Raw genomic sequence first — 13,179 nt, forward strand, 5'->3', positions numbered from 1 at the left:
CAGTGCAAATGGACGGTTTGCCTTCACTCAGAGTGCAGACAATAAATAAAATCTGGACCGAGCCACTGTGACTTCACCCACCGGTCAGTGAAGTGCTGCTGCAGACTCAAATTGCTGTTTTGATACTGATGAGCAAGTGGATGCTCTCAATGAGAAACCAAGGGACACTTCACGCTCCTATGGTAGCAACTTTACAGTTACATGGCAGACCTGACCTAAGGCATACCCTGCTTTACTCTGGTTTTACACTGTAATGGGGACCATGCTTTACAAAGTACACATCATTCTGTACTCAGTAAGACTTCAAACTAGTAACTGAGACAACACACTCATCAGGAAAGTGTTTACTGAGGTCATAGGTCAGAGGGAGCAGTTGGGTAATTTTCCCATAGACTTCTGTAACATCAGGCTCTCTTTCACACTCACAGTATAAAACATGGAAAAATGAAACTAATGCACAAGTGCCTTAAACCTGCATTCTATCTGAAAGCCACCAGATGGCGATAGCTGTGGTAATAAAAAGACTTCTGGTCCTATAGAGGTTTATCGGAAAACAGCTTTCTGGCTTGACCTCTGTAAACACTTTCCTGCTGATTTTACAGGCTCAGTCACTCATTTTGGGAAACATCGAATGAAAAATGAAGTCTTTTCTGTGACGTGGAACTGCACTGGTGCAGATCTGCACACTCAGATCCACGTCTCTTTGTCACATTTGGTTTTTGCGACCAAAATAGTGACAGTGGAAACGCTCAACTCGAGGCTTCAAAAAACAGAAAAGAAACCATTAGGTGACATCATGGTAGCTATGTCCATCTTTTAAACTGTATGTTTGCAACCAGAGGAGTTGGCATTAGATGGGCTGCAGCTTTAAGGCATTTCTGCACTCACTTCAATTCTGAGACCTGGAAAGCGACATCCACCTTTAACATACAATTCATGCACAGTTTAGATCATACACTATAATGAGCTTATGATACGATTTTGACTTGGCTTTGTAGTGTCTTCATATCCAGTACATATACCATAATAAGAAAACTTGTTTCACACATTTTCAATCCCTTTTCCTGGTGCTATAAGAATAAAAAGGATCAAAAAAGGAAACATAGCTCATATTTTTTACCCTGTATTTACATTTGAAAAGGTGTTTTGTTTCACAGCCCACATACTTTGTGTTTGTATTGTACTCCCACATTTTTTGGCTCCAAAAGGTGTCAGCGATTAGTTTTGCTGGAAGCACTTATCCACGCTGTATATACTCAAAACGGTTTGTGTCGGGGTGACAACATGTGTGTTTGACTGCTTTATTTTTTTCTGATCTACTGACGTGGCCACACGTGAAAACTCATCTAGATTTTCAGATTACGTTTTTTATTATTTAAGAAGCAAGTAATTATTTTAAAGTTGAGGTTAAACCTTCGTTCTGGCTTATCCTAAAATATGTCGTCTGCACCAACAATAATTCTGGTCATGACAGTTTATCGATACATACTCATTTTCAAATTTCTATATGACTGTACCATATGTACCATAACATTGTTACCCTAATCTGCTCTTCCTTGTACTCAAAGCATGTTTGTGCATGTTTTTTTTTTTCTTTGACTGAATGACTCCAGTATTTTGAAACACAGTGAAATGTTTGACTGTGTCTTGTTTTTGGGGAACTCTCCAGTGGCCTTTAAAAATACTTCCAACTGACAATCACAGGACATTTCAGCTCTGCCAAAAAAAAAAGCAAATGTCACTTGTCATTTTGGCTTGCACTGTTTCAGGTCCTGTTTGGGCTTTAGAAAAAAGGAAACTCATCCTTTGCTTTTAATCCCTATCCCTATAAAATGTTATCTGCATTCATCTGCATTAAAAAAAACCCCAAAAAGCAAGCAAATTGTGCTCCACTAATTTACAGCTACAATTTATTTGTGTTTTTGATGTGTGTCTACATTGTGATGGGATCTCATTTTTCACTACGTAAAGCAGCCCAGTAGGTAGGGAGGTGGCATTTATGTTCTTTGTGACAAAAACAAACACAGCAGGTGTTGAGGTGACCTTTGCTGTGAAAGAGGTGCCACGTCTCTCTGGTAGGAGGCAACAGAAACAATGACAAGAATGTATTGGTCTGCTTCTCTTATTTGCCTGGATGCCACCCGCTGTTATCAGACATCCTGAGTTTTTTTTTTTTTTTGCTCAGTTTTATTTCTAGGGACAAAAATACTCAATTTTTAGTATGTTATGCAATCAAGTCTGGTGCAGGAAAGAAGCTACGAGCATCATGTTTCCACCCTGTGGAGGCATTACTTTCTTACTTTTACAGCAAAACTCGGGCCTGTCAGCTGGTGCACATGATCTTATGGAGTGAACTGGCTTAAGGCTGCAGACTTTGGCTCTTTCACTAATGACAAACAACAATATTTCCAAATATTCTTCATCCTAGCGGGCCAAATGCAGTTGGCCTTGAGGGGTGTGAAGCAAACCAAGACTCTCCAACACTGAAATGTGACCTGACGGCAAGTGTGAGTTTAGCTCAAATGGGAGAAAAACAGACTGCATTATAGCCAAGGTCATTTTTAACTCCCACTTGTGTCAATGTAGCAATCCAGTGCAGTACAAGAACGGTCTTAAGCACTCAAAAATATGTGTATCTCATATAATTGCAAAAAAAAATGGATAGATTATGAAGCCTTGAGTGCATTTTCAGTGTATAACAGTGAACTGCTCTGTACACAAAGGATCAAATATTTCAAAATGACAAAACAGGTTGAGTGTGAGCCCTCGTCGGTACTTTTATGACAATCTTATCTTTGCCTTGTCAAGCTCCCTGAGAGGCAGGCAGACGGGTTGTTTAGCCTGTACTGGCATATGATGCCCCGGGCTTTAGAGTGGGTTAACAGCTCTTTAAGGCAATGTGACTACGTGCCACCCACTCAAGTTGTGAGGGCGACGTTACTCAGCCTTTACATTCAAAAATGAATTAAGTGATTCAGAAAAGAAATCTTATAAAAATAAAACTTATTGGTATCTGAGTGCAGGTAGAGGAAAAATGTTTATGATATCCACCTCTCCTGGTGTCTTCCCCCCACAAATAGATCTTATTAATAATGTCACAAATCTCTCGATGTCCACCTGCCTGTCCTTCCACTGCCTCAACAACAGTTTATCTTTTCCATTTCAAATTTGCCAGTGGTACCGCTGTGGATCCAAGTAAGTGCAGTGCAGAGTTTGAGGTTGTTTGGATGTGCGGTTTTCATATTTTGACAACTCTAACAAAAGTTGTGTTTCCCCTAGAGCGACAGCTGCCCAATCTTTGTGTAGGGTAGGAGGGGAACACACACATACACACTGTTCTCCACACAATCACACACACAAACATTCAGTGAGAGCATCCTTCAAGCTGTCCTCTTTTCATAACAGTAACTTTATTATTACGTATGCGTGACACATTTAAGGGACATCGGAAGATTGTGTTACATTCCTTCTGAACGGACCGTGCACTAATTATTGATAAAGTCAGCTGATATCACGATCGAAAGGTTTCACCCAGAAAACGTTTAAGTGTTTAAACCCGGTGTTGATCCGGCTTGTGTTAAACAGTGTGTTACAATGAGGCTTCTTGTGAAACCAGTGAAATGTGAAGCTATTAAAGGCTGCTGTGAAGATGGTCTTCAAACAGCTATACTGTAGCTTGAGATTCCACTTGTGTCACCGATGATACACTGACAGCTGGCTGCATTATCCTCAACATTTCGCACATGACTTCCTTCAAGGGGACTTCAAAAAAAAGAGTCACACTTCAAAGAGTCCATCAGCTTTATTGCTGTGGCACAATGAAAACGTCCTCTCCTGAAATATTGCGTGACGCCCGGCCCTTTTTTGTGCTGCCGCCAAATCAAACTCAATTAGCCGGGAAATGCGGCACTAAGACGTTGTTGGAAGTTAGTCATTAGCTTCGTTATGACTTTTATTTAAGGACAGCAAAGTGTGTGCAAACGTGGGATGTGTTCAGGGATGAAGTCCCTTGGGACAGCGAGCTATGCTGAGGATGTCTCCTGCAGACAGGATGGGGTCAGTGAAACCGGACCTTAACAGACTGTGACTCAGTGGCCTTGGTCAGCACTAGCTGAGCTACGACCATGACACGCAGGCCAGCAGACATCACCCTGACATGTCTCCTATACACACACTTTGACCTCAGCTTTATTAGAGCAGCTCAGTGATTTTTCTTTCTGTGCAGAGGATCATGGGTTAGACAATCACCACTTTCTTTCTTTCCCAAGACACTCTTGAAGTACTGCACATACTTGTCTGCAGTGCAAAGTTATGAAGAGGAAAAAGGTTTGAAACAGTAAAGCTGAAATGCAGTCGATGTTTTCAGATTAAAATATATGGAGGGTGCAAGCTAAAGGTAAACTCCATTAAACACAAGGTGAAAAATACATAATCTTATCACGACATTACAGAAACATCACCATTATATCTGTGTTGATTAAGTGTAAGGATGAGGAATAGGGATACGTACTGAGCTGGTACTTAAGCAGGTAGCCGATGAGAATCCCATTAGGCTCCAACGGTGGGGCCCAGGCCAGAGAGACAGTGTGCCTCTGTATATCTGTGACCCTGAAAATAGGATTTTTCTCTGGGACTGTAAAGGCAACACACACACACACACAGTAAGCAGTCAAATTCTGCAACCCAGTTTACTTGGCTATTATTAGATTTTCCCTTCAGTAGTTGCGAATCAATACACTCCATGCTGTTTTTCCACAATCTTACCTCCCTCTGGGGTTTTGAAGTTGACGGGATGACTGCCTGGGCCGTTGCCCCGCCCGTTGAAGGTCATGACGATCAGGCTGTACTAGGAGAAGGGCGTCAGACCCGGTACCGTGGCGTGGTTCCTATCCCCAGGGAATGTCAGCGTGTGTTTGTCTCCGTGACTTTTCTTTGAGTCCACCAGACTGCGCAGACGCCACCAGCTTATCTACACCAGGGAGGAGACACACAGAGACATCCTCAGCAGCGCCTACAAGACATCTAACTTTGAACATCATACATGTGTGAGGGAATGCTGACTGAGTAAGTGGGATTTTTTTTTTTCTGGTGCTGCTAGCAAGAAAACATTGAGCTGGACACAAGTAAAGGAGACAGAGTGGGGTGAGAGAAGCAAATGTTTGGAGCAAGGTCAGGGCCATTCCTTTTAAACTGTGTCTAAAAGCAAAGGTCTGGTTTTGAGGTATTACCCTGTAGCCTCCCAGATGTCCATGTAACTTGTCCTTGTGTACTCGTGTCCAGCTAACCTTGACCGCGGAGCTGTTCATCACCTCCACAGCTACATCATCAGGTGCAGCGGAGGGAACTGCAAAGGCAAACACACATTAGAATTTACAATAAGCTGCAAAAGAAGCAAAGAAAAACAGAGCAGTGAGACAAAAATAAACCCAAAATAAGATGAAAATACTGAAATACTACTCAGCTAGCTACATTTAGGGATCACTGACCTACTGCAACACCTATGAGGAGGGAACTGTACCTAGAGTCACACGAAACTGTGAACAAGCGCTACATTTCCAAAAATCACATTTTACTCAGGACACAACAGTGAGAAAGTGCCACGACCTGAGGTGACCTCCTGAGGACAAATCCAGAAGAAAGCTAAACAAAAGAAAAACAGTGAACGGTACGGTATAGGCTGCTTTCTTTTTGGAGCTGCTACAGCCCCACAGCCTTGAAACTCAAAGTCTAAGTCAAAACCTTGGTCCAAAACCTTTTGCTGGAATAATGTATCTGAAAATATTAGAAGTACAAACAAGTGGAAAGGATTTTAATTAACTGGCTTATTTACACATTGGCAGATCCCAAATGACAGCGTGAGGTTAGTGGGAAGTTTGAAATTTATTTTAGACAGTGTGATCACTTTTATCCAGTGAAAACAGTGAACCAGACTGTATAACATTACCAACTTCTACTTATACACAGTTTATCTTATTTTAGGATAAACTGTGTATTTTATTGTTTATGTATGCATTTATTTATTTAGTTATTTTTTAATTACCTTTTTCAATTTTATCTTCTCTTGTCCTGATATGTTTTATGTACAGCACTTTGGTCAGTGGTTACTGTTTTTAAAGTGCTTTATAAATAAACTTGGCTTGGCTTGGCTATTTATATGATTATATGGTTGCATAATCATCATAAATATGCTAATGGATATGAAACTTCTAGAAATGTACCAAACTTCTTTATATGGTTAGCAGCACTAGCAAGCAAAAGAAAAAAATGTTTGGTAAACAGCTGGTACTGCGGCCACAAGCATAAAGAAAAATAAAATGTTTTTATGTGTCTTGCTAACATGACACACATAAAACACAAATAAGGTTTGTGAATGTTATCATTAGTTATTATTCATCTCTGGCTCTCTTCCACAGCATGTGTTTTTCCCTGTCACTTGCTCATAAACATCGTCTGATTGTTGGGGTTTTCTCTTTTATATTGTAGGTTCTTTACCTTACAATATAAAGCACCCTGAGGCAACTATTGTTGTGATTTGGTGCTGTATAAATAAAACTGAGCTGAACTGAAATTATTGATTAATTGAATGTAGAATAACTATGGAACAAGCTTCAGCTAAAGATAGCTTATTTTTCCCAATTCTTAATTTTAAAATTCTTAATTTTAAAAGGTTTTTTTAGCTGCTCGGTGCTTTGGATATTTACTCATTCATTTAGTGTTTTGTAGGCGGTTTACAGTAGCTTTATCAGGCCTTTTACAGCAATATGATTGAAAAACTAAAATGCTCCACAGAGAGGAGACCAACTGCAGATCTGGGTAATATCTGTTAGTTTTGCAACTCTCTCCCCCTTTCCCATAATGTATACTCATTTTATTTATTGTGAATACAAAAACATGCAGCTGTGCAGCTTTAAACCAACTTATGTCAGCTCAGTACTCACAGTCTTCTCCTGAATAGCCAGTCACTATCTTGGGCTCAGGCCCCCAGCCTTGATGATTCTTGGCTTGGATCTTTATTTCGTAGGGAACAAAAGTGGGGGTGTTCTTCACCACGAAAGAGTGTCTCTTCACTGTGTGCTCCTTCCAGTCCTCTTCCACATCCTGCCGTCTGTAACTCACCTTATACTCCAAGCCAGGACCATTATGCTCTATGGGTAACAGGGGCTGTATAATGGTAGGAAAAAAAAAAGGAAAGCAAAAGTGAAAAGGAAGAATAGTGGTGGGAATGGGTTTCACTGAGACTTTCACAGTTGCGTAAGATATTTGTTGTATTTCACCACTTAAAGTCACTCCTTCCATAGGGAAAAAATGACAAGCTCGTCCAGTGAACTGTGCTCGGAAGAGTGTTTTATCCACCATCTAATAAAACAATGGAACAATTGACCTGGTCTAGCAGCAAGGCTTTTCTTTGATATAGTGCTTGCTAAAACTTTATAGATGAAAAGATTCATCTCCTCACAGAAGTCAGACCATGAGAAACAGAATGAGATACCATTATCCACAAAAGCAAATCATTAACAGTAGGAGAGCTCATGAATCCGGGATTCAGGGGCTACATTACCATGACAGGGCAACCGGATAATAAGTGAAGAAGAGATTCATCTTTCTACAATAAAGGCCAATATATGACTGTGAGCGTTAAAAAGAAAATGTTCATCTTCACAGCCTTCCTTTCTCTTTCTAATCAAAGAGAAGGAGCAGCCTTCACTGAGGAACTCATTCATGGAGATTCTAGAAAATGGCTTCTTTAAAGATCTGAACTTCAGAGTGAAATATCAAAAATGGGCAATTTCTGTTTCTTTAATTCCTATTGGTAATAGCCTATGAAACATTGATAAAACGTCATCTCTGTTCTTTGCCTGCTCAAAACTATAACGGATTGGAATAATGTGCTATGTAAAGGTAGGCCACGTTGCAGTAAGTAGATAATAAAAAGGCCATACTCTATTTCTTACCTCCCATTTGATATCCATTTCATGCGGCAAATGACCTTCGATTTTGATATTTTCAGGGCTCTTGTCAGGGGCTGTAGAAGAGAAGGAATATAGATTTTGTTGGCATTGTTGGTGGAAGAAATCTCCAGTGAAAGAGGGACACGAGAAAGCAGAGTTTCAACAAGAATGGAGTCAATTATGTAGCACGTTTTAAAGTTTTAAAGTTCACAGAGCAGCAGCGTCGGCAGCTCAAGTGGGCTGGAAGACCCTAACAAAAGGTATGCTGAGAAATGAAATGAGAAAAGTCAGACCTGCCGGAGGAGTTTTGTATCTCTCTGTGGGCTCGCTAGGACGGCCGGTCCCCACAGCGTTCACGGCAGACACTCGGAAGCGATAGTCGACATTGCCGTGGAGTTTGAGCACGGCCGAGTTGTGGTTCCCAGGTACTTGGAGCAGCTCCTTCCAGTTGCCTGGCTCCCACTGGCTTTCCTCATACTCAATAATAAACTCTGTTGACAGGAATACAGACAATCAGAGCGCTCCCTCACCGCTATGAATCCTGCCAAAGGATTACTTATCTAACCACCAGCTGTGCAGAAAAGTCCTCAAACCCTGCTCTGGGCTTGTACGTTCCTCAGGGAGACTAATCATAATTCATGCTTGGATGAACCAATAATGGATTCATATTGTACAAGATGGTATCAAACAAATCTATTTACATGCAGGATGATGCTCAGGAATGTGCATGTCATGTTAATACCATTCACTGCAAGATGCTCCGATTCACTATGTGCAGTCTGTCCTGACACCTGCACACACGGATGCTCCTTTTTTACCTGTGGTTGAGCTGTTGTGATCGTCCCCGGGGACCCATTTCAGCTTCACACTTCTGCTCTTGTGGTCAGACAGGACCAAGTTCTCTGGCGCATCAGGGACATCTGAAAATCATCACAACAGCACGGCTTTTTGGAAAATCACAGACACACAAAGGTCGAGGGAGCAAATGTTCAATCAAATCATCCCGGGAGTCAGAGGATGTGGAATGAGCTGCATCGCTGTGCTGCCTGTCGCTGTGTCTTTAGACTTTAACATGTCAACAATATGTCCAAAGAAGCTGCACTAATAAAGCCACAGTCTGCACCTTCATGCTCTGCTTTTGGCTTCCTGACATTTTGTGGCTTTCCTGAATTTGTTGCGCATTAATGTAGCATCAGGGTGCTGTGATCCTTTGACCCCTGAAGCAGAAACAGCGCTCACATGTAAGCTTACCTAACACCATGAGCAGGGTTGAGGCCACGTCTCGGTCCACTGGAGTTTTTGCCACACACGTGTACACACCCTGGTCACTGTGGCTCACATTGATAATGTGAAAAACGCCGTTCTCGACAAAGTATCTGTCGGCACAAACGTTGAGACGAGGCATTGATTTACGTAAGTAAAACGACTTTTCAGCTGGGATTAAGTCTGCAGTGCTGTTTCGGTAAATAATTAAATAAATAAAATTTTACCTTGAATTCTCAGTGTAGTTGAGGGCTATCTCCATATCATCTTTTTCCCACAGGAGCTCAAAGTCATCGCTGAAGGACTTGTCGTACTCTACCAGGCATGAGAGCTGGGCCGCGGTACCTATTAGGATCTGCTGGTCCTCCGGGGCCACCACTATTCGAGTGGGATCTTCCACGGGAAGGACCAAGTTAGTTACATTTCAAGGACTGTGCACAACTGAATGCAGTTCTTTAAAGCAGGTAAAGCTGTTTACCTTTTACATTAAGTATGGCATCAATAGCAGATGATCCCTCTGTGTTTTTGGCCAAACACGTGTACTGTCCTGTGTCGTCCTTGCCTACATTGTAGATCTCCAGTGACCCATTTTCATGAACGGTAAACCTGGGTCCGTGCACAGATTCAGGGGAGTCGTCTTTGCTCCTGGAGAACATGCAGGAAAAAAAACACCTATTAAACACTAAAGTTAAGTTGTCACTGGGGAGAAAAATAAATATAAATGCAGGCAGCCTACACTACAACAATGTGGCAGCACTGAAGTAATAAGAACACAAGAGAGTTGCGTGACAGGGCTTGTTCTGAAGAAACAGCAGGTCATGATACACAAACAGGCTGTATATGGAGGGACGGCACGCACCAACCGGTTGAGATCTACTGCTCTCTGCTGGTGAAAGAAAGTGTACACTTACCAAGTGATTGTAGAAGGAGGAGAGCTGAAGACCTTGCAGTGCATCGTCACTCCTTTACTCTCCACAGTGGAGTATTCCTCCCCATCACTCGTTAAAATCATGGGCTGCAGATCTGCAAAAAAAACCAGCAGGAGAATCTTATCATCAGTCTAAGGCTTTTAGAAAAGCAGAATGTGCTTATTTCACAGTGGAGGAAATAACTTCCAAAAAAAAAACCCAGCTAGATTAGGTTTTAGAAGCTGATAAAACCGGAATGGAAAAAGGCAGATAACTGTGGGTTAAATGAGGAGACAACAATGTTACCTGTGCATTAATTATGGGCTTGTTGTGTTTTTAAAAATAAAAAAAAACAAAAGAAACGATTGAGCTGTCAGCCTGTCAGAAATGTGCAAATGTGAGAGTAAAATCAAAGACGAAAACAATGGAATAATGAGTTAGCTGAGTGTGTGCTCCTTATCAGTTGTAGCCAAAGCCTCCCATTAAAATGGTCTGTCTCTACTAATTGTTTACAAAGGCAGCAACTGGGACTCAGCATTCAGAGACTGTCCAGCTTTATTAACTCCTGTGTCACTGGGAAGCAACTCCCCACATTAGCACAGAGCGACAGAAAGCAACATTCTCTCTTTGAGTTTTTTTTTTTTTTTTTAATCTGCACTTGTAAAGCAGCACATGTTTGTCTTGTGGCACTGGAATTGGTATGGAATTGAGAAGGGACTTGTTAGCATATAAATGGTAGGGAACGGGGCTTGTTGCTCCACAGGGAGAACGCCTAGCCTGAATGAAGGAATACAGCATGTAGACAGCTCTCCTTCCCTGGGCTCCTCACTGTTTTATGGGCACATGCCAGCATCAGTGCCAGCTCTCAAGCGTCATACCTCAGTTAGAGTCTCTATGACTCGCAGGAAAGTCTTATTCAAATACACTGTGAAACAAATACTTTGTATGGATAGTATTTTCATATACTTCAGATGGTGAAGCAGAAATTAAGAAGACTGTGGCACATCAACATACTTACTCATAATCATGATGTTTGCGTTGGACAGAATGGTTCCATGTCTGTTTGAGGCCTCACACTGATAGACAGCACTGTCAGAAGCTTGGGCGTTATGTATAACTACAGTGTCACCAATGGCCCTCCTGTTTGCTGACTGGGTCTCTGGAACAACGCAAAAATACACTCAGTGAACACAAAGAGAATGTGAAGAAACAAACACTATAATTGTTTGTCCAAAACATCTATGTGTTAAAGAGATATCAGCTGAAGTTGAAGTAGGACCAGGCCATAGTACCAGAATGTGATGAAGCAAGTCAACATGACCTCTGTTTTATCCAGAAAAGCTACGAAGAACACGCTGCTGTCCAGTAACATAAACAGTCACCATGGGTCAAAAAGCTCAGCTTTCAGGTGTCTCTAAACTCTCAGGTTCAGGCAGTTTTTCATACTCTCGTCTCAGCACGATGTCAGTGAGAGAAGACATTCCTAATATGGTAATCTCATTTGGCTTGTTTGTGAGGAGCAACCTATCAGAAAAAAAGCTGACTTAAACAGTGGTTCTCAAACTCTGAGGTGTGCCCCACTAGTGGGTTAGAGAACCATAGCAGATGAAGAAAAATATGAAATTAAGTTGAATTAATACGATTTTTGAAGGGAAAGTAAACAAAAAAAGAGTTTCCTGATGCTATCACGCTTATTTTATTAAAATTCAACCTTTTTGTTGTTTTTAATGATTGATAAAAATTTCAGGGTATGGGGCATGGACCTGTTTAGGCACATGGAGTGTGGCACAACAGAAAGGTGTTGAGAAAGCCAAAACAACTTGTTTCAGACAGAGGATGAACTCAGGGTCTGTTGTGAATCACCCAACCCTACTTAGTAGAGCCCAAGTATAATAAATATATTAATGCACTATAATATGTCTCTTTTAAGCAATCACTGAAATTTGTAATTAAAATTCAAAGCATGGATGTGTTTAAAACCCACAACATTTTTTTTATTACTGTAGTTTTTATTACCTTTTTAAATGTAAATATTTAATCATAAATATTTTCTGGTCATTTTCAATTATTGGTCAGTACGGGAAAAACATAATAAGATTCTCCCCCTCAGGACCTCTTACAGCCTAACCTAAATACAGACAACCTGGTCTGTGTGATGACCTTTTGAAGATCATGCCTTTAGTAATTATTTAATAATATGCACATTAGCTTTAACATGCAAACAGACACAGGCCTGTTTGCCTTTTCTTAGTGTCCATGGGTGTGTCTCAACCGAAGGTATCTTCACATTCATCATCCTTTGAGTGCCGTCCTACCCACTTCTGGATACTTCCTCCTCATCTTCTAATAAGTTGTACAGAACAAAACAGCATCAACCTTTAGCCTTTTCTGTGAGGTTCAAAACGTGTAGCAATCACAAGTAGCTCGCAGTGCAACGATATGAAGTGAGGTTTAAGTGAGACTGCTGTGGGACTGACCCCGCAGAGGTACGCCGTTCACCCTCCATGTAGTCGTCGGCTGAGGAGTCCCACTGGCAGAGCACTTGATGTGCACGTCTGAGCCGATCATACTGAGCTGACTCTCTGGCTCAAACACCCACTCTGGAGGCTCTGAGAACACACAGTCAGCATGATGTTATCAGCACAAAGAAGACACTAAGCACTTACAGAGGAGGCCACAATCACAGGAATAGTTATGCAATATGTATTATTCAGTACAAATGAATGCTACATTTACTACCCATTACACAGACATGGAACCACAAGAGGCTCTTCAGCTGCCTTCAGTCTCACCACCGACACTGCCAGCATGATATAGGGATTATGCTATTATACATTACTTTGGAATTATTCCTAACAGTGTTTTCACACACACATCCATAGACACAGGAGATAACATGCTCAGCGTGGCACAAAGCATAACAGAGAAAACAAATCAAAAGAAGGGACACTGACAAAAAAAATAACACCTGCACAGCATAACACGTAAAACTGGTGTTTTAAAGTGGTATTTTTCATCAAATGATTCAATGGCTTGCATCAACAGCGCTGTGCAGATAT

The 13,179-nt window shown here is 41.3% G+C and overlaps 1 protein-coding gene across 1 annotated transcript in view; it reads right to left on the reverse strand.

Moving 5' to 3' along the window:
* Positions 1 to 13,179, reverse strand: part of chl1b (cell adhesion molecule L1-like b) — a 76,868-nt gene that overhangs the window by 12,339 nt on the left and 51,350 nt on the right. The window contains 13 exon segments of the mRNA XM_030728593.1: positions 4,511 to 4,633; positions 4,765 to 4,969; positions 5,229 to 5,344; positions 6,939 to 7,161; positions 7,953 to 8,023; positions 8,243 to 8,440; positions 8,768 to 8,869; positions 9,201 to 9,325; positions 9,440 to 9,605; positions 9,691 to 9,857; positions 10,124 to 10,235; positions 11,139 to 11,279; positions 12,598 to 12,729. Of these exon segments, the coding sequence (XP_030584453.1) occupies positions 4,511 to 4,633; positions 4,765 to 4,969; positions 5,229 to 5,344; positions 6,939 to 7,161; positions 7,953 to 8,023; positions 8,243 to 8,440; positions 8,768 to 8,869; positions 9,201 to 9,325; positions 9,440 to 9,605; positions 9,691 to 9,857; positions 10,124 to 10,235; positions 11,139 to 11,279; positions 12,598 to 12,729 (1,881 nt within the window).

This window comes from Archocentrus centrarchus, chromosome 5 (assembly GCF_007364275.1).
Source record: "Archocentrus centrarchus isolate MPI-CPG fArcCen1 chromosome 5, fArcCen1, whole genome shotgun sequence".
Lineage (NCBI taxonomy): Eukaryota > Metazoa > Chordata > Actinopteri > Cichliformes > Cichlidae > Archocentrus > Archocentrus centrarchus.